This window comes from Ranitomeya variabilis, chromosome 1 (genome assembly GCF_051348905.1).
Source record: "Ranitomeya variabilis isolate aRanVar5 chromosome 1, aRanVar5.hap1, whole genome shotgun sequence".
Classification (NCBI taxonomy): Eukaryota; Metazoa; Chordata; class Amphibia; order Anura; family Dendrobatidae; genus Ranitomeya; species Ranitomeya variabilis.
The window spans coordinates 144,819,287-144,845,663 of record NC_135232.1 but is presented as its reverse complement, the minus strand read 5'-3'; the positions used below and the strand labels follow the sequence as shown (position 1 = coordinate 144,845,663).

General features: G+C 46.3%; 1 protein-coding gene across 2 annotated transcripts in view; it reads left to right on the top strand.

Annotated features, from left to right (window-relative positions):
* The window catches only part of RIOK2 (RIO kinase 2), a 77,242-nt gene that overhangs the window by 33,664 nt on the left and 17,201 nt on the right, over window positions 1-26,377 (top strand). For both annotated transcript variants that reach the window (XM_077289608.1, XM_077289600.1), the window contains exons 5-9: window positions 5,894-5,982; window positions 17,365-17,556; window positions 18,012-18,104; window positions 20,070-20,576; window positions 23,992-24,088. In XM_077289608.1, the coding sequence (XP_077145723.1) occupies window positions 5,894-5,982; window positions 17,365-17,556; window positions 18,012-18,104; window positions 20,070-20,576; window positions 23,992-24,088 (978 nt within the window). The remainder of the gene's footprint in view (window positions 1-5,893; window positions 5,983-17,364; window positions 17,557-18,011; window positions 18,105-20,069; window positions 20,577-23,991; window positions 24,089-26,377) is intronic.

Sequence of the window (26,377 nt, the reverse complement as noted above, 5' to 3'; positions counted from 1 at the left end):
AATAAACTTCTTGAATGTGGTTTTGAGCACCTTGAGGGGTGCAGTTTTTAGAATGGTGTCACTTTTGGATATTTTCAGTCATATAGACCCCTCAAATTGACTTCAAATGTGAGGTGGTCCCTAAAAAAAATGGTTTTGTAAATTTTGTTGTAAAAATGAGAAATCACTGGTCAAATTTTAACCCTTATAACTTCCTAGCAAAAAAAAATGTTGTTTCCAAAATTGTGCTGATGTAAAGTAGACATGTGGGAAATGTTATTTATTAACTATTTTGTGTCACATAACTCTCTGGTTTAACAGAATAAAAATTCAAAATGTGAAAATTGCGAAATTTTCAAAATTTTCGCCAAGTTTCCATTTTTTTCACAAATAAACGCAGAAATTATCGACCTAAATTTACCACTAACATGAAGCCCAATATGTCACGAAAAAACAATCTCAGAATCGCTAGGATCCGTTGAAGCGTTCCCGAGTTATTACCTCATAAATGGACACTGGTCAGAATTGCAAAAAACGGCAAGGTCATTAAGGCCAAAATAGGCTGGGTCATGAAGGGGTTAAAAAGCAGCTCTCACAACCTGAGAAAAAATTCGCTAATTGCAAATATCTGGAGGCGAGGTACCCCTTCCCACAGAAGGACACCAAGGAATGGACAGATCCACCTGAAGTGGACCCCCCAGTCTCTAGGCTGGCAGCACAGACCCTCCTTTCACTGCCAGATAGCTCAACCCTCAGGGACGCAGCAGACCGGCAAGTAGAACGCATGGCTCGTTCAATTTTCGAGGCAGCAGGGGCATCCCTGGCTCCCGCGTTCGCCTCAGTTTGGGCTGCCAAAGCCATTCTGGCCTGGGCAAAGAATTTACAAGCTCTCCAAGCATCCGACTGAGCTGTCGGACCAAGCGGTTCAAATTGCAGTTGTAGCAGACTACATGCTCCATGCAGCTCTGGATTCAGCAAGGGGAGTAGCGGGGATAGCATCAAACGCCATCACGATTCGGCGTATCCTCTGGCTGCGGGAATGGAAAGCGGACGCAGCCTCAAAGAAGTCCCTCACGCACCTCCCCTACCTCAGTGGGAGACTTTTCGGTGAACAGTTGGACACTATGATATCCAACGCCACCGGGGGTAAGAGTACTTCTCTTCCCCAACTGAAACCTAAACGCACTTACAAGAAGCGTAACCAAACTCGATACCGATCCTTTCGGAATTCCTCGGGCTGGTCCGTCTCGCGTCCAGCACAAAATCGTAACCGTTCCCCACGCAGGAACAACTCACGATCGACGCAAAGGTCGGACAAGACCTGGCAGTCAAAAGCAGGCCAGCCTAAGCCCAGAGGAGGAAAATCTCAGACTTTCTCCTCATCATGACTCACGGACTCCGGAAGACACCACACCAGTAGGCGGCCGACTTTTGCTCTTTAATCAAGTCTGGCTGCCTATTACAGAAGACAGGTGGGTCAGGGAACTAGTGTCTTCCGGATACAAAATAGACTTCATCTCCAACCCACCGGACCGATTCTTCCTCTCTGTTCCCCCAAAACCGCCAGCCAAGGCTCGTGCCTACCACCAAGCGGTCTCCTCGCTTTTTCAAGCAGGAGTCATAGTACCGGTACCCACGACCGACCGCTACCGAGGGTTCTACTCCAATCTGTTCGTAGTTCCCAAGAAAGGAGGCAGCGTACGGCCCATACTAGACCTAAAACAGCTCAACAAATATGTACGCGTCCGTCATTTCCGCATGGAGTCCCTTCGGTCCATCATTGCGTCCATGGAGAAGGGAGAATATCTCGCCTCCATAGACATACAAGACCCATACCTGCATATACCCATTGAACCTGCCCATCAGAGGTTTCTCAGGTTCGCAATAGGCCAGGACCACTACCAATTCGTGGCTCTCCCCTTCGGACTCGCCACGGCTCCCAGAGTGTTCACCAAAGTCATGGCAGCCACCATGGACGTCCTGCACTCCAGAGGCATAGTAGTGGTTCCATACCTGGATGATCTACTCATCAAGGCTCCCACCTTCAAGGACTGCGAGCTCAGCGTCTCAATCACAACCGATACTCTCAGTCGCATGGGCTGGTTAATCAACCTACAAAAGTCATCACCAACCCCGAGTCAGTCCCTGACCTTCCTGGGAATGTTATTCAACACCTCCAGGAGTCTAGTGCTCCTTCCCAAGGACAAGGCACTGGCTCTCCGACTAGCAGTTTGCACCCTCCTCCGCAAACCCCCTCGATCTCTCCGGTTTGCCATGAGTCCTCGGCAAGAGGGCAGCAGCAATAGAAGCGGTCCCATTTGCCCAGTTTCACCTCAGACCTCTCCAACTAGCCATTCTCAAGTCCTGGGACAGGAATCCCTTTTCTCTCGACAGGGAGTTCCAGCTAAAGTCGTCAACCAGGAGGTCCCTGCACTGGTGGCTCAAGCCAACCTCGCTAGCAAAGGGGAAATCCTTCCTCACAGGTCAATGGAAGGTTCTGACCACCGAAGCCAGCCTGACGGGTTGGGGTGCGGTGCACCTACACCACAGGGCACAGGGCAAGTGGTCCCCAGTGGACGCGACCACGCCCATCAACATCCTGGAAATTCGTGCCATCCTTCTGGCATTGAGGGCCTTCCATCACTTACTGGCAGCCTCTCACATCAGAATACAGTTGGACAATGCCACGGCTGTGGCATATGTGAATCGCCAAGGGGGGACCCGCAGTACCCAGGCGATGCGAGAAGTGTCACACATCCTCCGCTGGGCGGAGGACACAGGGTCGGTTCTTTCGGCAGTCCACATTCCGGGTGTGGACAACTGGGAAGCAGACTTCCTCAGCTGACAAGGTATAGACTCGGGAGAGTGGTCTCTCCATCCTGAAATTTTTCACCAGATCTGTCTCCGCTGGGGGACCCCGGATGTGGACCTAATGGCATCCCACTTCAATGCCAAGGTCTCCAACTTCATGGCCAGAGCACACGATCCGCGGTCGCTCGGAGCAGACGCTCTGGTTCAGGACTGGACCCAGTTCCAGCTTCTGTATATTTTTCCACCTCTCCCCCTGATATCCAGAGTGGTGAGGAAGATCAAACAAGGAGTTCCAACCATCCTAGTTGCACCGGACTGGCCCAGACGCACATGGTACGCCGACATCGTACAACTCACAGCAGACGCCCCCTGGCGTCTCCCCGACCGCCACGATCTTCTATCACAAGGGCCGTTCTACCACCAGCACTCAGAGGCTCTCAATTTGACGGCGTGGCCCTTGAGACCTGGGTTCTAACCCAGGCAGGGCTCGCGACGGACGTCATTGCAACCATGATCAGGGCACGGAAGCCAGCCTCTGCCAAGATTTATTACCGTATCTGGAAAGCTTTCTTTACCTGGTGCGAATCTCGTGGCCAGATCCCACTCCCTTATTCCCTACCCAAAGTACTTGGTTTTCTCCAATCGGGTCTGGAGGCCAGGCTGTCATTGGGCTCGCTTAAGAGCCAGGTGTCAGCCCTCTCAGTGCTTTTTCAAAGGTGCATTGCTACCAAGCCGCAAGTAAGGACTTTCCTTCAGGGGGTTTCCCGATTTGGTTCCCCCCTACAGACGACCACTAGAAACGTGGGACCTCAACCTGGTCCTGACAGCATTGCAGGAACCACCCTTCGAACCCCTTAAGGAGGTCCCGCTCCGCCTTCTTTCCCAGAAGGTGGTTTTCCTGGTGGCAATCACCTCGCTGCGCAGGGTGTCTGAACTGACAGCACTCTCCTGCAGACGGCCCTTCCTGGCTTTTCACCAGGACAAGGTAGTTCTTCGTACGGTCCCATCCTTCCTTCCGAAGGTTGTGTCCAACTTCCACCTCAATGAGGAAATTTCACTACCATCCCTTTGTCCGGTTCCGGTTCATAGAGTGGAGAAGGCTCTGCATACGCTTGACCTTGTCAGGGCATTGCGTATATACGTGTCTAGGACTGCGCCCTTCCGGAGGTCTGATTCTCTTTTCCTCCTTCCGGAAGGCGCCCACAAGGGTCTGCCAGCTTCCAAAGCTACCCTTGCTAGGTGGATCAAATCCACCATACAATAGGCCTACCGCCTTAAGAATTCTTCTCTTCCAGCCGGTATTACGGCACACTCTACACGGGCGGTAGGGGCCTCCTGGGCCATTCGGCACCAGGCTTCGGCACAACAAGTGTGTAAGGCGGCCACTTGGACTAGCTTACACACGTTTACTAAACACTACAGGGTTCATACCCAGTCCTCAGCGGACGCGAGCCTGGGTAGATGTGTCCTGCAGGCGGCGGTGCCCTAAGTATAGGGGCCTGTCTGCACAATATTCGTCCATTGCTTCCCACCCAGGGACTGCTTTAGGACGTCCCATGGTCCTGTGTCCCCCAATGAGGCGGAAGAGTAAAGGAAATTTTTGTGTACTCACCGTAAAATCTCTTTCTCTTAGCCTCTAATTGGGGGACACAGCTCCCACCCTGTTGCCCTTTCCGGGCCGTTGTAACTGTTGAGTTCTCATATTGTTTGCTTGAGCTCGTACATAGTTGCCTTTCTTACAGGCATAATTATGTTATTCATGTTACGTTCCTCCTACTGCTTTTGCACAAATCTGGAGAAGGCTGATGCCGTCCAGGAGTGTATACTGCATAGGAGGAGCCACAGTTAATCTTTTTCAGATTATGCATAGTGTCACCTCCTAGTGGACAGCAGCATAACACCCATGGTCCTGTGTCCCCCAATTAGAGGCTAAGAGAAAGAGATTTTACTGTGAGTACACAAAAATCTCCTTTTTCCTCTGCTTGCAGACAATCCGTTGCTTTACAGTGCCAGCTTAGTGCAAGAGATATTAAGAAATCTATACAAGGGCTGCAAAAAATATCCCCAGTGTAACTTGATAAGCGCTAAGTGTGTAATATCTGTAACATGTGAATGTTTTCCTCCTCCTTCATGATGAGATCGTCAGCAGCTCCATTGTGGGAGCTCCGCAGCAGAGATGTTACGTAGGAGCAGCCGTACAATAGCTTGTCAATACAAGGGTCTTGTGCCCTTACATATTGTTGGCACATCTCAAGAGCATCCCATATGTAGGTGATTGGGGCTATGGTGCTTAGTAATGCACTTTTAGTAGAAAGAATCAGCGGTGGTCCGAAATGTCCAACCCCCACCAGCACATTCAGGCTGTGTCCTAGCGGTGCATTTAAAAAAGACAAAACCCATTAAAAATATATATATTCACGTTGTTAGATTGCGATTCATGCATTTCTGTTCCATGATTGAAGCAGGTGCTGGAGATGACGCCACGCTTTACCTTCTCAGGATGCTTATTGCACAGCGGGCGGCTCATCAAGACAGTGAATTAAAGAGGAATCATTTTTGGTCACAAAATGAACCATGTTACCAAATGTGTAACCCATATATGTGCCGCAGGGCAGGGTCGAATGTCCCCCCACCTACCAAGAAAAAAAAATATTTATTATAAAATATATAATTTTTTTTTAAATATAAATATAATTTTTTCCTTTTTTAAATGTATAAAACTAAAGTATACTGATTTTGACAGATTTCCCCAGCACTCTTCATCCTACGCTTCCCACGTCCCCCACTGCACCCAGTCGCAGCAGTCACATACACTCTGGACAGTCCTGGCTCTGTACACACTGAATGGTCTGGACGGAATAGGACATCACTGAGGCTGGTGGTTAGCTGCAGGGTCACATGTGTCCAGCTGATACAGGGGGTCCAGAGATGATGATTTATTTTATATTTTTAGATACATGTTAGGGTGACGGCCCTTTTTTAAGTAATTCTCAGACTAACACAATATTTTAGTCATTTCTGTCATCTATAAATGCAAGGTTAACATTTTTGACTTTTATAAGCCCATTTTGCTGACCAGCGTTTCTACATTTTTGTTTTCTAGGCTTTGTATGACACAGGATTCCCCGTACCAAAACCCTATGACTACAACAGGCATGCTGTGGTGATGGAGCTCATTAATGGCTATCCCCTGTAAGTAACGAGTAGATTTAAGATCTCTGATGCAAGTGTAATGTTGGCTGACTGATTCTGGGCTGCGGGGCAGTGAGAAAACCGGACAATCCTCCCACCCTGCACTGTTAGTTGGGTCGTGTGAGATGGGAAGGGTCCTTATAAAAACGAATACTGGCATTGTCAGATTTACTCTTTCACATTACTCCTTTCTGTAAATGCTCATCTGAAAAAATGACTAGGCAAATTGGCATCAGGCAGCATAAAATATTTAAAGGGGTCCTCGGGCATCACTCTTTTCTGCTTCGGAAGTGAGCGGGGTTAATGATGTTATGACACCTGCCAAGGCTTTTATCTGGTCGGCAGGTATCATGCACATGTCCAGTTATTAGAATATCTGCTGATCGTGCACATGATATTGCTGATGGGGTTATAACCTCACTGGCACCTAAGAAAATGGTGCATATAAGTCCTTTAAAGTGGTTGTATGCCCCAGAAATCACCTGAGCACTTCAGAGACCACCAACAATCAGCCGGTGGAAGCTGCGGCCATGATATTCCCCTGCAATGATGACTGATCATCTGCCTATCCATGGAGTGCATGGACATGTCACTCTAAGGCTTGTCCCACCTCCAGGGCCGGACTGGCCATCGGGCAGTTCTGGCAAATGCCAGAAGGGCCGGTGGCAGTAGTGGGCCGCTCGAGTGTGCCGCTGTCGGCACACTCTCCCCGCTGTCGGCGCACTCCCGGCCCCGCATTCAACTATAACGGTGTCATAGACGCCGGTTCAGTTGAATGCAATGATGGAGGAGAGAGCGTCTGCTGATGCTTCCTCTCCCATCATTCCCCGCTCTGCCTGCCGCTGACACTGCGGGTGCGCGATGACGTCATATCATCGCGCACCTGCTGTGTGACCGGGCGGGCAGACTGCGACTGCTGAGACCAGAGCCAGAGCAGCGCGGGGCAGGAGGAAAGGTGAGTAGAGTGTTTTGTTTTTTTTTGTTTTTTTTTGATCAATGAGTGATGACTGGATTGTGGAGCTATTGGGGGGGGGGGGGGGGGGGCTGTGCTGCATTCCATTCTATGGGCCTCTGCTGCATTATATTCTATGGGCCTGTGCTGCATTCCATTCTATGGGCCTCTGCTGCATTATATTCTATGGGCCTGTGCTGCATTGTATTCTATGGGCCTGTGCTGCATTCCATTCTATGGGCCTCTGCTGCATTATATTCTATGGGCCTGTGCTGCATTATATTCTATGGGCCTCTGCTGCATTATATTCTATGGGCCTGTGCTGCATTCTATTCTATGGGCCTCTGCTGCATTCCATTCTATGGGCCTCTGCTGCATTCCATTCTATGGGCCTCTGCTGCATTCCATTCTATGGGCCTGTGCTGCATTATATTCTATGGGCCTGTGCTGCATTCCATTCTATGGGCCTGTGCTGCATTCCATTCTATGGGCCTGTGCTGCATTCCATTCTATGGGCCTGTGCTGCATTCCATTCTATGGGCCTGTGCTGCATTCCATTCTATGGGGCTGTGCTGCATTCCATTCTATGGGCCTCTGCTGCATTCCATTCTATGGGCCTCTGCTGCATTCCATTCTATGGGCCTGTGCTGCATTCCATTCTATGGGCCTCTGCTGCATTATATTCTATGGGCCTGTGCTGCATTCCATTCTATGGGGCTGTGCTGCATTCCATTCTATGGGGCTGTGCTGCATTACATTCTATGGGGGCTGTGCTGCATTACATTCTATGGGGGCTGTGCTGCATTACATTCTATGGGGGCTGTGCTGCATTACATTCTATGGGGGCTGTGCTGCATTACATTCTATGGGGGCTGTGCTGCATTACATTCTATGGGGGCTGTGCTGCATTACATTGTATGGGGGCTGTGCTGTATTACATTCTATGGGGGCTGTGCTGTATTACATTCTATGGGGCTGTGCTGCATTCCATTCTATGGGCCTGTGCTGCATTATATTCTATGGGGCTGTGCTGCATTACATTCTATGGGGCTGTGCTGCATTACATTCTATGGGGGCTGTGCTGCATTACATTCTATGGGGGCTGTGCTGCATTACATTCTATGGGGGCTGTGCTGCATTACATTCTATGGGGGCTGTGCTGCATTACATTCTATGGGGGCTGTGCTGCATTACATTGTATGGGGGCTGTGCTGTATTACATTCTATGGGGGCTGTGCTGTATTACATTCTATGGGGGCTGTGCTGTATTACATTCTATGGGGGCTGAGCTGTAATGCTGGATACAGCTGTGATTATATGTTATATAGTCGTGTTACACTCCCCTCACTTCTTGTAGCCTACAAGTGTACAAAGATATTATACAGTCACCATGTGACAAGTGGGCCTGTGTGACTTCAAATGCCAGGCCCGAATTTTAGTCCCAGTCCGGCCCTGCCCACCTCTGTGGGACACATGGGAGGGGGTTGTCTGCCTACTAAATTATTTTTTACCTTGTGCTGGCTGAAACCTCCAAACTATTTATCTGTCTCTCGACCAGAACTTGCACCCATCATCCTTCTCGGTAATGTAGACCTAAAGTATAATTGTTCTTTTTTTTTGTTTGTTGTTTTTTTTTTTTTTTTTTTTTTAGTTAAGAGCAATTATTTTACACCATTCATCAATGGGATTTCACAAATGTCTGTGGGAAACCTCTTGTATATATTGTAGTTTACACTACAGAACATCTTATGAAGTATTTCCTTCTCTTGCCACAAGGTGGCAGTGCAGCCATGTCCGCTGCCTTCTCCCACCAGCACAATGGCCTCCTTTGTAGAGAGCCATATTGCTGCATGTAATAGGAGCCAAGGCTGAGAAAGCAAACCTTGCATCCAGCAGTTCAGATCCAGGGACTTGTCATACGGTCAGCCAATAGGTCTGCTGATGGTGAATGTGCCAGGTCCATGATTAGTGTCGGAGACCTCTGCAATAGCCCACCCCTCTGTATACTGAATGAGTACATACTACCAAGACACAATTGTAGTGATGGACACATGATTCTTCTCATGCCTGTTTTGTTGATTTTTGTTTTTTGTTTTTTTTATTCATTTTACTACTCTTGCAATTAAATGTTTTTAGTTTGTTAAACTTGTTTTATTGAAGATTATACAACATAACAAGGTTACATCATAGAACAAAATAACAATCAGCATTTCTCATTGCTTATTAAAGGGAAGGTGCCATCCATAAAAAGTTTTTTACAGAAATTGTAAAAATGTAAAGAATTAATGTTTACATTTTCTTAAATATTATTATTTGTTTATAATTAAGTAAAATATGAAAAATAATTTGAAAAGTTTTGGAATTTCCACTTTTAAACACTAGGGGGAGCAGCTGCTGAAATTTCAGAAAAACCTAGTGTACAACTAGCTCACATTACAGCACTGCAGTAATTATGGGCGGAGTCTGCTGACCTGTGTGATGTCTCCTCTCCTTCCCTTCTGGGTGTCTGCTAAGGGATAAGAGCGGATGATATTCAGGAATCCAGTGAGCAGCCATTTTGTTGGTGACTGCAGAGTAAGGCTGCCGTCACACTAGCAGCATTTGGTCAGTATTTTACCTCAGTATTTGTAGCCAAAACCAGGAGTGGAACAATTAGAGGAGAAGTATAATAGAAACATATGCACCACTTCTGCATTTATCACCCACTCCTGGTTTTGGCTTACAAATACTGAGGTAAAATACTGACCAAACACTGCTAGTGTGACGGCAGCCTTAGGCTACTTTCACACTAGCATTGTTGGCTGTATGTTGCAATGCGTCGTTCAGGAGAAAAAACACATCCTGCAAAGTTGTCTGCGGGATGCGTTTTTTCCCCATAGACTAACATTACCGACGCATTGCGACGTATTGCCACACGTCGCAACCGTCGTGCGACGGTTGCATCGTGTTTTGGCGCACCGCCGCCACAAAAAAATATTACATGTAACTTTTTTTGCGCGTCGTGTTCGCCATTTTCGACCGCGCATGCGCTGCCAAAACTCCGCCCCCTCCTCCCCAGTCCTTACAATGGGGCAGCGGAAGCGGCGTAAGACTGCTTCCGCTGCCCACATCGGGCATTTCTTTCACAGCATGCGTTGGTACGTCGGCCCACGTATACACGTGGATGGACCGTCTGCTCCACAGAAATCCAGGAAACATTTCTGCGGATTGATGGCCTGTCCTGATCCAGACTTTGCATGCAGACCCCATTCCCCTCCTCAGATCCTGTCTTCCCCATCCTGTCCTGGCGATGTGTGAAAGCGAGATGACAGGCGCAGTCCGGGGTGACGCTGGAAAGGAAATGTAGCCATATAGTAGCGATAAATGTGAGACCCCTCTCTTCAGCTGCCTCACCAGCCTTCCCCTGACTGCACCTAACTGGAGGTCATGCTGCCCCCTCTATTACCCCAGACCCGCGTGCAGGTGCTCATCCAGAACCACCATAGAATGGGTCCGCTTTCTGAAGATAATACTGCCATAGTGTTCTCACATAATACCGCCATATAGATCACACACAATACTATGAAATAGATCACACAATACTGTCATACAGTTCTCACATAATACCGCCATATAGATCACACATAATACCGCCAGTGTTCTCACATACCGCCATATAGATCACACATAATACTGCCATAGTGTTCTCACATAATACCGCCATATAGATCACACACAATACCACCATATAATTCTCACAATACTGATCAAGCATAATACCACCATACTGATCACATAATACCGTCATATAGATCTCACATAATACCGCCATATAGATCACTCATAATACCGCCATATAGAGCACACATAATACTGTCCTATAGTTCTCACATACCATCATATAGATTGCAAATAACGACGCCAGTGTTCTCACATAATACCGACATATAGATCTCACATAATACCGACATATAGATCTCACATAATACCGCCATATAGATCACACATATCGCCATATAGATCGCTCATAATACCGCCATATAGATCACACATATCGCCATATAGATCACTCATAATACCGCCAGTGTTCTCACATAACGGGGGAGAGGAGTGCATAGGAGAGGATTAGATACACAGCTCAGCAGTCAGTATCACACAGGACAGTATTAGATACACAGCTCAGTCAGTATCATACAGGATAGGATTAGATACATGGCTCAGCCGTCAGTATCACAAAGGATAGCATTAGATACACAGCTCAGCAGTCAGTATCACACAGGGGAGGATTAGATACACATCTCAGCACAGTAACGCACAGAATAGGATTAGATACACGGCTCAGCACACAGTATCCCACAGGAGAGGATTAGATACACATCTCAGCACAGTATCACACAGAGGAGGATTAGATACATGGCTCAGCAGACAGTATCACACAGGACAGGATTAGATGCATGGCTCAGCAGACTGTATCACACAGGAGAAGAGTAGATACACAGCTCAGCAAAGTATCACACAGGAGAGGATTAGATGCACAGTAACACAAGGGATAGGATTAGATGCATGGCTCAGCAAAGTATCACACAGGAGAGGATTAGATACACAGCTCAGTTAGTATCACACAGGACAGGATTAGATGCATGGCTCAGCAGACAGTATCACACAGGAGAGGATTAGATACACAGTCAGCACAGTAACACACATGGGAGGAGATAACTGCTCAGAGTCAGCACCACAAGGGATAGGATTAGATTACCTCTCCCCCTCCCCACTGATACTTACTTCACGGCTCCCTGCTGAGTCCTTTCTCCCTCCCGTCCTTGGTCTCCTCCTCCTCCTCCTCCTATAACTGCAGGGCTCCTGCCATTATCCTGGGAAGCTGGAGCTCACAGATTCACTGTGAGCTCCAGGAAGATGGCGCTGATCCTCTGCTGTGATGTGGACGGCTCAGGGGGCGTGGCCACATCACAGCAGGGAGCATCTTATAATGCTAGGTATGGGGTCGGGAGCCGACCGCAGATGTCTATGCCCAGGGCTGCCGTATTTGCAGAGTGTAAGCGTCGTGCAGCTACACTTACACTCCTTCAAAGCAAAATGGCGGCGCCCAGTGGCTGAAAAAAAAAATTAATAATAAAAAAAAATGTTAAAGTTAAAAAATGTAAATTTGTATTAAAAATAATTGTTTATATAAACAATCATTTTTAATGCAAAAAATAAAATGCGGCACCTTTCCTTTATTACTGTCTGGCAACATCAACCTTGCCCCTAACATATCATAGGTCTAATATCTTAACCAAAAGCATAAGACACCCATGTCAGACACCAAATATCACATCCTTTAATCATGAGAATTGAGGCAAATGAGGTTTAATGTAGAGTAATGCACCTAGGACGGAGGAATACTAAGCAGCAGTACTCAATGTCAAGCAGCAGCCACAAAAGCAAACACGATGGGAGAGGGGAAGAGAAGGGAGGAGCTTTCGCTATCTCCTCTCCTCTATACAGTCTTATCATCGTAGCATCCGCCATCTCCTATCTCAGTAATGTAAGGGTACCGTCACACAGTGCAATTTTGATCGCTACAACGGCACGATTCGTGATGGAGCATTGATGGAGCTTCTTACTGTATCACTGCAATATTTTTCTACATCGTGGATCCCAAAATTCAATTCAAAGAATGTCTTTGTTTTACTTGTAACAAAATCGCTGAGGTCTTTGCCTTCAAAAACTAGTTTTTTACCTTCCAACTGTTTCAGCTCCTTTTTCTTTGCAGGTTTGATTCTTACATTTTCAAACATCTTATCCTTGTCAGCCTGACTGATACGTTCATCCAAAAATGCCAATCCTATGTTAGTTTCTGACAGATACCAAATGTGACTCTTAGGGTACCGTCACACAGTGCAATTTTGATCGCTACGACGGCACGATTTGTGACGTTCCAGCGATGCATTTACGATATCGCTGTGTCTGACACGCTACTGCGATCTGGATCCCCGCTGAGAATCGTACGTCGTAGCAGATCGTTTGAAACTTTCTTTCGTCGTCTAGTGTCCCGCTGTGGCGGCATGATTGCATTGTGTGACACAGGTTGTATACGATGTGCGCACAGTAAGCAATGGCTTCTACATCGCAAATACGTCATGAAATTATCGCTCCAGCGCCGTGTATTGCAACGTGTGACCGCAGTATATGACGCTGGAGCGATACTTATACGACGCTGCAACGTCACGAATCGTGCCGTCGTAGCGATGAAAATGGCACTGTGTGACGGTACCCTAACAGTCTGTCTTCACTGAATACATGGTTTACCCAAATTTCAAAATGGATGATCAGTCCAGGAGGAGAAAGTACCGTATATTCAGACCATAAGACACTTTTTTTCCTCCAAATCTGGGAGGAAAGTGTGGGCTGCGTCTTATGGAGTGAATGTAACATGTGCGAAGGGGGCAGCAGCGGAGTGGGATCGCAGGAGGCAGGAAAATGTCGCCACTGAAGGAATCTGGCGCTGGGGAAACCACGTGGTCCCGATGTTTAAAGTGAAGGAATATTCATTAGCCACTTCCCTGCCCACCTGTCAGCGCCGAGCAGTGGGCGGGGAGCAGAAAATGAATATTCCATCACTTAAACAGCGGACTCACACGGTTTCCCCAGCACCGGATTCCTGCAGCGGCTGGGAAGATCGTGTGTCCGGTGGAGAAGGAGGCGGCAGGAGCACGGTGCCACAGAAGGGATCGCCGCTGTCACATACCTGTCAGCTCCCCTGTCAGGACCTGCGGTGAGGTAATGAAGACTGCGGGCTGGAGCATCACATGGCCGCACAGAGCCCTCCCTCTTCATTATTATGTCACCACAGGTCCTGCAGACACCGCACTAGAAAAAATGCAGCTTCCTATTACAGGACCTGTGGTGAGGTAAAAAAAGGGAGGGCTTTTCAGTCATGTGATGCTCCAGCCCTTCATTACCTCCCCACAGGTCCTGTAAGCTGCAGAGAGAGATACTTTTGGTTTTCCAGCGTGGCTGGCTGCAGGACCTGCACTGATGTGAGCACAGCCTGTACAATTAAGAACTAGTAAGATTAGTAATTACAGCTCATAAAAAAAGCACTTTGCCACTCCTGTGGTGAACTGCCAGCATGCCATAGGATCTGCAGGACATGCTGGGAGTTATAGTTCTCCCATGGGATCTTTAAGCAGCACTCCAGTGTTATTTTTCAGTTCTGGAGTGGTGCTTTAAATATAAGCCCTGTGCCCCCATTCTTATACTCACCCTCCAGCGTCTTCATATAGTACTTTACAGACACCACACTGGTCCCGCAGCACCATCTTCTACCCGTAGCTTTCGACATAATAACATACTATTATATATAACACCACATATAATAGTGTGTTATTTATGTTATTAAATATTTTACCATATTTAGCTTCAAAAAATTTGTTTCCCTATTTTCCACCTCTAAAACCTGTGCGTCTTATAGTATGAAAAATATGGTAGCTTTTTCTGATAAGATATGTTAGAATTTCTTATTTTAATGTGTACTTTTACTAAATAAAACTTGAAAGAATGTGTACTCTAATTCAGTATCAATGTAAAAGGTTATTTCCACTAGAGCAAGTTATCTCCTGTCCACAGAATAGATGCTGATTGCACAGACACTGAAATACCCCAGTATAGTGTATGAGCGTGACCATGCTATTCATTATCCATGAGACATCACTTTGAGAGAGGTGATAACTTGGTAAAGGGAACCAGTCATAAAATGCTGTCCACCTGCACATGTGGGGGGTTAATAGCATTTTAAAGGGCCACTGTCACCCCCTCCAGCCGTTATAAACTAAAAGAGCCACCTTGTGCAGCAGTAATGCTGCAGTCTACCAAGGTGGCTTTTAGTTTTTGATTCATTTATTACCTCAATAAAGCGTTTTAAAAATTGGCCACAAATACCAGATATTGTACCTGGAGGCGGTCCGAATCGTCCTCTATGAATCTCCCAACTGCCGTCACTCTTCTCTTCAGGGGCGATGGTCGCCGCCCCCTTCGCGCTGTTTCTTCTTAAATCCGGCGCCTTCAGGGGCGACCATCGCCCCTGAAGAGAAGAGTGACGGCAGTTGGGAGATTCATAGAGGACGATTCGGACCGCCTCCAGGTACAATATCTGGTATTTGTGGCCAATTTTTAAAACGCTTTATTGAGGTAATAAATGAATCAAAAACTAAAAGAGCCACCTTGTTAGACTGCAGCATTGCTGCTGCACAAGGTGGCTCTTTTAGTTTATAACGGCTGGAGGGGGTGACAGTGGCCCTTTAAAGCTGTGTGGCCACTACACTGAAAGCTCCGCTGCCTGGTGGAAAAGCACTCTATTCCTCCCGGCAAAACCAGCCGTACAGTGAGAGCAGAGCGCAGCACCGCTGTGATCTGCTCTCACTTTCCGGCCGGCACTCAGAGCAGGAAGCAGACGGCAAGGGACCTGAAGGACACCGACGGGTGAGTATGTACGGTTTGTTTTTTTACGTTTACGCTTGTAACCAGGGTAAACATCGGGTTACTAAGTGCGGCCCTGCGCTTAGTTACCCGATGTTTACCCTGGTTACAAGCGAAGACATCGCTGTCACACACAACGATCCAGCGATGTCAGCGGGTGATCAAGCGACGAAAGAAAGTTCCAAACGATCTGCTACGACGTACGATTCTCAGCAGGGTGTCTGATCGCAGTAGCGTGTCAGACACTGCGATATCGTAACGATATCGCTAGAACGTCACGAATCGTAACGTCGTAGCGATGGAAATTTCAATGTGTGACGGTACCCTTACCCTATTGAGTAGATCATAAATATTTGATCACTCGGGATCCTACACCTGATACCCCAAACAATGAGCTCCAGTGGCTGCTAGGATGTATACAGTGAATTGTGCAGGAGCTGAGCGGCAGTTCTCTATACACAGTGTACGTAGCAGTGCTGTACCGCTTCATTCATTGATTCATCTCTGCACTACAGGAGCTGATGACAGACGATCAGTGGAGGGTGCAGGGTGGCGGACCCTCACTGATCTAGTATTAAAGCAGAACACAAACCCCTTTTAAAGGAACTCTAAACTTGCAAAATGTATAAAACAAAATCCCAGCAATGTCTCCATTAATCTACTCCTTTTCTTTGATCCTAATTTGTTACAATTTAAACTGCCAAATATTTTAACAAAATCTTGCGTACACCTTAGGTGATCAGCCTTGTTTCCCATCAGATTAAAACACACATTAAAGGGAACCTGTCACCCCGTTTTTTTCCGTATGAGATAAAAATACCGTTAAATAGGGCCTGAGCTGTGCATTACAATAGTGTATTTTGTGGACCCTGATTCCCCACCTATGCTGCCGAAATACGTTACCAAAGTCGCCGTTTTCGCCTGTCAATCAGGCTGGTCTGGTCGGATGGGCGTGGTGACATCGCTGTTCCTTCCCCCAGATCTTGCTTATTTTTCCGTTGGTGGCGTAGTGGTTTGCGCATGCCCAAGGCCCGAATCCACTTCGAAGGTGTGGAAAAAGAGCGCGATCTGCGCTATTTCCCTGGTGATCGGTGGGGGCGGCCATCTTCCTGTGGCCGCGCGTGCGCAGATGGAGCGCTCTGCTGCCCGGGGCTTCAGGAAAATGGCCGCGCGTGCGCAGATGGAGATCGCGGCGGCCATTTTCCTGAAGCCGAGATGCGAACTCTGCTTCAGAGAAATGGCCGCTGCGATCTCCATCTGCGCACGCGCGGCCACAGGAAGATGGCCGCCCCCACCGATCACCAGGGGAATAGCGCAGATCGCGCTCTTTTTCCACACCTATGCAGTGGATTCGGGCGTTGGGCATGCGCAAACCACTACGCAACCAACGGAAAAATAAGCAAGATCTGGGGGAAGGAACAGCGATGTCACCACGCCCATCTGACCAGACCAGCCTGATTGACAGGCGAAAACGGCAACTTTGGTAACGTATTTTGGCAGCATAGGTGGGGAATCAGGGTCCACAAAATACACTATTGTAATGCACAGCTCAGGCCCTATTTAACGGTATTTTTATCTCATACGGAAAAAACGGGGTGACTGGTTCCCTTGAAACACTGTACCTTAAAGTCCCAGTCCCACCAATTGTTGGGGAGGGGGGATCAGCTGTACTTTGCAGGATTTTCTACATGTTTCTGATATACATAGAGTAATACATTGCCTCTCCAGTTATTTTTATCATTCATGTCTTGGTTTAGTTGATTACCTGTCTGTGCCTGTCTCCAAGGCCATGTTTAGTGATCCATCTAGTGAGATGAACCGTCATTGTCCATGAGGGTCACTGTCATGCGCTGAGATCTGTCTGGGTTACCATCAAGGCATCGTGTTCTCCCAACATATTCATGTATCCCAATTGTAATTTGTGTGAAACTCCCCTATTAGTTTATTTTAACCATTTTTTTTTCTTGCCTTAGATGTCAGGTTCGTCATCTTGAAGATCCAGCAGCGCTGTACAATGAAGTAATGGAGCTTATCATCAGGCTTGGCAATCACGGTCTGATCCACGGTGACTTCAATGAGTTCAATCTAATGCTGGATGATGAGGACCACGTCACCATGATTGATTTCCCACAAATGGTGTCTACATCTCACGCAAATGCAGAATGGTCAGTTTCCAGGCTGAATACAATCTATTACCCAAAGTGTCATGTACAATTATTGCTGTAAATCCCCTTGCAGAGTGATCCCATGCACACCGCAACCTTGAATTGATTGATAGAGCATATGCACTAATCTTGGCTCTGATCCTAATGTCCTTAATGCTGAATTATTCATAGGCACATCAGCTACCTACTAATAGCAGCATTCTCCTTCGTCTGCTCGTACATTGATAGAGACATGCATTGACCAAGTGCGGCCAAGAACACGTTCAAGTGATTTATTGGTTGAGATTGTAAATGCAGGAAAGTATTTTAATGTGTGATCTCAGCACAGATAATAGGCCTGATATTTGAGCAGCGTATGTGCCCAGAGCTGAAGGTGGATGCAGAGACACTGTATCAAATGTTATACTAAGTGTCATGTCACGGCTCTAAACAGATTTTCTTTTCTTGTTTTTTAGGTATTTTGACAGAGATGTAAAATGTATTCGAGATTTTTTCTTAAAACGCTTCAACTATGAAAGTGAACTTTTCCCCACCTTCCATGATATCCAGTAAGTGATGCCGTACGGATAATGTCTTGTGATCTGCAATGTGGCGGCTGCTTCATTTGTATGATGAATTAGATATGCTATAGAGAAGCTGTGGTATAGAGGGGCCGTGGAGAAGCTGTAGCGTACAGAGGGGCCGTGGAGAAGCTGTAGCGTACAGAGGGGCCGTGGAGAAGCTGTAGCGTACAGAGGGGCCGTGGAGAAGCTGTAGCGTACAGAGGGGCCGTGGAGAAGCTGTAGCGTACAGAGGGGCCGTGGAGAAGCTGTAGCGTACAGAGGGGCCGTGGAGAAGCTGTAGCAGAATCATAATGACAGGTCAGCTGTAGCATTTAGTGAACATGGTAAAAAAAAAAAAAATCCAAAAAACTGTTGTGGAATTGCACTACTTTTTTTTTTTTTGCAATTTCACCGCACTTGGAATTGTATTCCCGTTTTCTAGTACAAAGTGTCCCAGTGTCATCTCTGGGACACTTTACAGGATGCCGCTCACAATTACAGAATGAACCCTTGAGAAAGGCCATTAGGCCGAAATAGGCCGAAACGTTGGGTGAAATAACTTCCTGTTGCATTCCTCATCGGCTGTGAATCCCCAGAATAATAAAGATTTCATTTTTGCATGACAAAAGATTTTTTTTCTTTTTCTCTTGCTTTGAGTGCTGGAGGTTGTTCTATAATACTGACATTATTTTTTCCTCTGAAGAACCATATCCTAATCTGGTGTGTGCAGATTATTCCTTGTATTTATTCTAGGTTATATTTGTAGATTGGGATATCGGAGTGCAGATTCTGCACCAAGGAAATTTATTTTCATATAAATGGTGTCTTCTTCAGCTTTCATTAAGCACAGTATCGGGTGACTGCTGTATCCTCTGATTAATCATCCATGGTCCTCATTGAACCCTTGGGGTAGAGCACCATAGGTACTGTCTGCTACTCCTCTCCACTTGTTAGCTATTTATGACGCAGGCACCATTGCTGGGCTGCACCGCTTTTTCCCTATTCTGCCATTTTTATGCTTTCTGCCACCTTTCTGGTATATCCTGTGGTTCTGCAATGCTTTGTTATAGGGATTCAATTGATTGAATTGTGAGGATGTATAAAAATCATTGCTTCACTTGTGCACCTACCTCCTCACTATTTCTATGGTGGCAAACCTCTTCACTCACAGCCTTCCTCTAGTGTGGCAACTCATTGGCTCTTTATTCGTTGCTCGGGTTGTTCTCCAAGTATTTGTGAATGCTCGGAGACTTAGTTTTCACTGCTGCTGCATTATTTGCGACTGCTTGACAGCCTGAAAACATGTGGGGGTTGCCTGTTTGTTAGGGAATTCCCACATGTACAGTATTCAGCCTGTGTAGCAGTCGTAAATCATGCAGCTGAGGAGATGAAAACTAAATCTCCGAGCAATAACAAATACTCGGAGACCACCCGAGCATGCTCTGGAAAACCCGAGCAATGAGTATACTCGCTCATCACTACCACTTACCGATGGAAACACTCTTCACTTCCCAGCCACTTTGCTCTTGTTTCTCTTGTGGCAAGCCTCGCCCTGTCTTTGTATTGCATGTACGCTCCTACAGGTGGACTGGCCTCCTCCACTCAGGACTGAGTACACGGACAATAATACTTGTTGTATCTCTTCACACTCGTCTGTGACCCTCTCCAACTCATTCATTGTCTTAGTGCACCATATTAACAGCGTTACTCACAACAACTTGCTAGTTTTCTAAGATGCAAACTGGAGCCTTAATTAATCAAGACTGGCGTTTTGTGACATTTTAAACCATTTCACTCCAGAATTATCACAATGTGTCGTCTGAATCGGTGCCTTCATGTTTAGTGCACATTACAGCAGGCTATATCTACACACTGCCTTAGTAGCCATGTAGGTAACATTTTACACGATGCACATCTCGCCTCTTGGTTTAGCTCCTCACTCTTGACATATCTGCAATGGTTTCGTTTCAGAAAAGAGTGCTCCCTTGATGTAGAAATTGCAGTCAGTGGCTATACCAAAGAAATGCAGGAGGATGATGAGCTCCTACAGCCAGCTGGTCCAGATGATACCGACGAGGAGGGTACAGTAACCAGCTGTACTCCGCCTAACGGAGGTGGGGAGCAGGAAAACAAAAACTACCAGAAAGAAGACACAAGACTATTAGATGCCACAGACACCTCTTCTACTAAAGACTCTGAAACCAAACAGAACAGTGACCCTCATAGACCGGGCTTAGACATGACAGAATTCAATAACGCTTTAGCTGAACTGGAAGGAAGGGCTGTTGAAAAGACTGACCAGAAAACCCCTGAAATCTCTGAACATGGTGGGGACGAAGGTAGCAGACTGGGGAATGAAAAGCTAAGCTCAGATGAAGATGCTCAATGTCACGAAAGTGAGGAACTTGAGGATTATGAAGATAAATGTCCGGACCTGGTGGATCTTTCTGGGGAAAACAAAGAGTACAGACCATTCAGGTAATTCAGAAAAATGTACAAGATTTATTGTGATATGGCTTTGTCTGAAGAAGAATATTTCCAGTCCTGTTCTTGCCATACCCTTCATTGTGCTGGTTGCCTGGGATTGCAGAAGTCACACCTTAGAGATCATACATTGAAGCTGTAGTTTCATCAGTGTTATAGTCCAGGAGAACATAGAAATGAGCAAATCGATTTGCAAGTTCCCTGATCTAGCAGCCTCATCAATAATCCCTGGCCGTCAGACAGGAGGCCTGAAAATTGCCTCCTACCTATGGGCATCCCCAGCTGCTCTTTTGATCAGCCGGACTGAGGCAACATCATTGTTGATTTGAGAAGCACACAACGTTGTGCCAGGCCGGCCACTTAAAGGGAACCTGTCACCCCAAAATTCGAGAATGACCTGCGGCCACCGGCATCAGGGGCTTATCTACAGCATTCTGTAATGCTGTAGATAAGCCCCCGATGTACCCTGAAAGATAAGAAAAACGAGTTGGATTATACTCACCCAGGGGCGGTCCCGGTTCGGGTCCTATGGGTGTCACGGTCCGGGTCCGGCGCCTCCCATCTTCATGCGACGACGTCCTCTTTTTGTCTTCCTGCCGCGGCTCCGGCGCAGGCGTAATCATTTGCCCTGTTGAGGGCAACATAAAGTACTGCAGTACTGCCGGCCTCTCTGACCTTTCCCAGCGCCTGCGCACTGCAGTACTTTGCTCTGCCCTCAACAGGGCAGATAAAGTACGCCTGCGCCGGAGCCGCAGCGTGAATACAAGAAGAGGACGTCATCATATGAAGATGGGAGGCGCCGGACCGCGACACCCATCAGACCCGACCCGGGACTGCCCCTGGGTGATTATAATATAACCTGTTTATCTTTCAGGATACATTGGGGGGCTTATCTACAGCATTACAGAATGCTGTATATAAGCCCCTGATGCCAGTGGCCGCAGCTCATACTCGAATTTCGGGGTGACTGGTCCCTCCAACCTACCAGCATATGTGTATTTATTGCTAAATGTTCTGCATAATAATAATAATAGTAATATTATTATTAATAATAACTTTATTTATATAGCACCAACATATTCCGCAGCACTTTACATTATAGAGGGGATTTGTACAGGCAATAGACAATACAGTATAACAATAATCACAGTTCAAAACAGATACCAAGAGGAGTGAGGACCCTGCTCGCAAGCTTACAATCTATAGGAAAAAGGGAGACACGAGAGGTAGATGGTAACAATTGCTTTCGTAGCCATAGTGTAAGGGTACCGTCTCACAAAACGATTTACCAACAATCCCGACCAGCGATACGACCTGGCCGTGATCGTTGGTAAGTCGTTGTGTGGTCGCTGGGGAGCTGTCACACAGACAGCTCTCCAGCGACCAACGATGCCGAGGTCCCCGGGTAACCAGGGTAAACATCGGGTTACTGAGCGCAGGACCGCTGTGCTGTGCTTTCACTTTACGGCCGGCAGTCAGTCAGTGCGGGAAGCAGACGGCAAGGGACCTGACGGACACCGGAATGTGAGTATGTACTGTTTGGTTTTTTTTACATTTACGATGGTAACCACGGTAAACATCGGGTTACTAAGCGCGGCCCTGCGCTTAGTAACCCGATGTTTACCCTGGTTACAAGCGAACGCATCGTTGGATCGGTGTCACACACACCGATCCAACGATGACAGCGGGAGATCCAGCGACGAAAGAAAGTTCCAAACGATCTGCTACGACGTACGATTCTCAGCGGGGTCCCTGATCGCTGCTGCGTGTCAGACACAGCGATATCGTATGGATATCGCTGGAACGTCACAAATCGTGCCGTCGTAGCGATCAAAGTGCCACTGTGAGACGGTACCCTAAGGCTCGGGTGTTCATGTAAAGCTGCATGAAGCAGTTAACAGCCTAGTACGTAGCAGTACAGACACAGGCTATTAACTGCATGAAGTGTATGAGAACATGATGCGAGGAATCTGATTAAGGTTTAAGGGGTTTTTTGTTTTTTTAAGCCCTTTACCCTTAGTCACCTAATCATATGCTGAAAAAAAGTATTTCTAATTTGATTTTTTTTTTTATTTATGCAAATGAATCCTTAGACTAGTTGATGCGGTGTTAGTTTCCCTAGACTAGCCGTCCCTCTCTGCATGTTATCATGCCCACAGAGACATGACATGGTTTACAGGAGCCAGCATCATCGCCAGCCCTCTGCAAACCTTGCACGTGTTCACATACATCTTCTGGACCTCCAGTCATGCTCCGTGCGCCTTTGAAGCCAGAAAGAGTACACCCGTCGTCAGGGGTGCCATGAGGTGCCTGAAGAAAGCCGCATGCATGCACGATGTTTGCAGAGAGCTGGTGATGACGGAAGCTCTTGCAAATCATGTTATCATGACCCTGTGGCCATGATGACATGAAAAGAGGGACGACTAGTCTGTGGGGAAACTTAACGCCCCATCGACTAGTCAAAGAACTGATATGCATGAGAAAAACAGTTTATAAATCCTTTTTTGCAGCATGTATTTAGGTGACTAACAGGATAAAGGGCTGGTTAGGCAGGGAATTAATCAATAAATGCACAAATGCCGGTGGGTTTCAGGGCATGGGGAACTGTCAGGTTCCCTTTTAAAACAGGAGCCAAGGATGGCAGGATGCAGTTTGCAGGGCTTATAGTCTGCAGCCATCCTTACTGCTATGGCTACTGGACAAGGTCCTGGGAATTCTTTTACATGTCTGAGAACCTGTTTATTTTTTAATGAGGATTTACAAGGCATATAGAAATGATAAAGGGGTTATCCAGCCTCTGTGAAAACCTTCAGACACCAAAGATGGGGCAAAAATAAAGTGATTTATACTCCCTTGTCCCCAACATAGATCCAGCGCAAGATACTCTGATAGTCTTGACTAAAACGGGGCCCCATCGCCGATTTATATACGATTGGGCCTTTCATGGATGTTATGGCTTTTGGTGCAGACATATAGACCACCAGAGCACCCTGCGCTGGATCCCCGGGCTGACAGTGATGCTGCACAATCTCTTGAAATATTACTTCATGATATCCGATATTTTCAGCCATGGTGGACTGCATGTGCCATTAGCTGTGGTAAACGCACGCCTACAACTTCACAAATCCTAAATTGTAGTTAGTCTGGATTCTCACTAATGTGACTCGACATGGGGAATGGCAAAACCTTTTTTCCCAATACTTTTGTATATTTCTTTGAGGATTAACAAAGGTACAACATAAGGTTCTGAAAGTAAAAATGGTTTGGCCTTGCTGTTTCATAGATAATACAAGACGGTCCTGTCAGAAGAGCCCACGGGTCCTCTTTAATCATGCTGTGTGTTGGCATGTTAGTGGGGCATTTCGTTGAACGCTTTGCATTGTTTCCTCATTTTGTATTTTATTTCTAGGGATGAAGACAGTTTACAACACATTAACCAGCACCGTACACGAACAACCAGCGTGACGTCCATAGGTACAGTCGGCAGCTGTTCCACGATCCCACCGGTCAGTGACATCTTATCTCACAGATTTTTATAGTCGCTCTATTAAATTAACATTTACTATATTTCTCTTCCAAAGTTTTGTGTCTGAAGCACAATTCTCTCCTCTTATGAAATGTATCCACAAGTATGATACATCTCGTATATAAAACTCCATGCTGGCACTGGGTCATAGCTGGTTATTGTGGTCTGGACTTATGCTTTCTGAAAAGAAGCCTCCTACATTGTCCATATTCCTGAAATAATATCTTAACTGAGAGAAGCCCTTCTACATGACATAAATCATACTTGGCTCTGGAAGAAGGTATTTCTTGTGTGTTTTCTGTTCTTTGCTCAGATATAGAGTAAGTTACTATATATACAAAAACAATTGTTGGACCGGGCAGTAGGTGGGTCGGTATATAAACCACACTACTTGTCAATTGTCCTATTGAATACATGATTCCTCACTTCCACCAAAATATATAAAATGTAACTTTTTTTATAAATTAAATCATCTGTCTAGCTATATTGTTTAAAATTAGCAGTCACAGTAACCAAAGGTATATTGCTAACAAGGGCCAGTATATAGACAACGGTGCCCCACTAAATTGGCTATGATTAATGAGCGAATATACTCGTTACTTGAGATATCCCAAGCACGCTCGGGGGTCCTCCGAGTATTTTTTAGTGGTCGGAGATTTAGTTTTTTTTTATGCAGCTGCATGATTTACAGCTACTAGCCTGCTTGATTACATGTGGGGATTCCCTAGCAACCAGGCAACCCCCACATGTACTTAGCATGGCTAATAGCTGTAAATAATTCAGCTGCTGCCTTTAAAACTAAATCTCCGAGCACTAAAAAATACTCGGAGGACCCCCCAGCGTGCTTGGGAAATCTCGAGTAACGAGTATATTCGCTGATCACTAGCTGTGATCCATCTGTATTTGCCTACCGGCTGATGTCTAGATGCAATGTCATCTGTAAAGTAATCAGTAATAGGTGGTGAGTAGTAAATGGCGTGCCTGCAGTTCTGCACATAATGTCCATTTTACCAGCAACACTGGGGCCAGTTACAGCCCACAGCATTTTATCATATCCACAGGATAGGTGATAAATATTAGATAAGGGGTGAACTGTCCTGTGGGAACAACACAATCTTTTAAAGGGAATCTGTAAGCAGGTTTTTCCTACTTCATCTGAGAGCAGCCTGATGTAGGCAAAGAGATGCTGAATCCAAGGATGTATCCCTTAGTTTACTGGGTGTAGCCGTTCTCGCACAAATTGGACATTTTAAATTTTAAAATGAAGAACAGCTGAGAAAGCAGAGCCCGCAGCACAGCCGCAGCGGCTGCCCACAGCGCAGCCGCCCTCTGTGTATGTGTATGTTGTGTTTCTATTATGTTTTGCGGGTAGTTTAACTGAAAGAGTACTAGAAAGGGAATTTGGTTAATTGAAAAGGTGCCTGGTGGTGAATTTTTGGGAGCTCAACTCCCTTCCAAGGAACAAGTGCTTTTAGTTTTTATTTACCATCACAAGGAAATGAAAGAAACACTCTCGTGTGCTGCTAAATCCACAAGTATTAAACTACAGGAAGTGTGGAAGAAAGCAAGTATCTCTGTTATGACAGAGGAGAATATCCCAACGCGTATACAGAAGTTATACAAGGAATATCAACATCTGGGTAAAGAGAAATCAAGAAACATTGACAAAGTAAATATGAAGCGGCAGATTTGGAAAGGTGATTTTGTTGAGCTATTTGATATTGCCAGGCAAAATGTGATCTCCATGAATAGCGTACTAGAAGACGATAAAGCATTCCTTATGTCACAAAGAGAGGATTATATGAGTTTATCAATGAGTGGTGTAGATAAGGTTCTTGCCTCACAAATTAAAAAGAAGAAAATAAATGCAGAAAAAAAGGAGGCATACAAGGAGAAACATTATAAAGAAATCCCCAAAATGAACAGTGGAACACTCAGTCTCATCTCCATCATCATCAATTCACGAAGAGGACAAACTTTCTGCACCACCAGTGAAAAAATCGTGTGCAGGTCGTAGATTAAAACCTCTTGATCACACACTCACGGCTACATGGGATTGAGAACAACTCTCCATTCGACAAGCAAGTACTTCATTTATTGCAACTGCAAAAAGCTTTGGTCATGATGTTTCATGCATTTCCATATCGCCATCGACCGTTTTCCGAGCTCGGGCGATTAACAGAAGACAAATGGCTGAGAACATGGAAGTCACTGTTTGAAAATCCTCCTCATTTAGTCTTACATTGGGATAGTGAATTGCTGCCTGAGG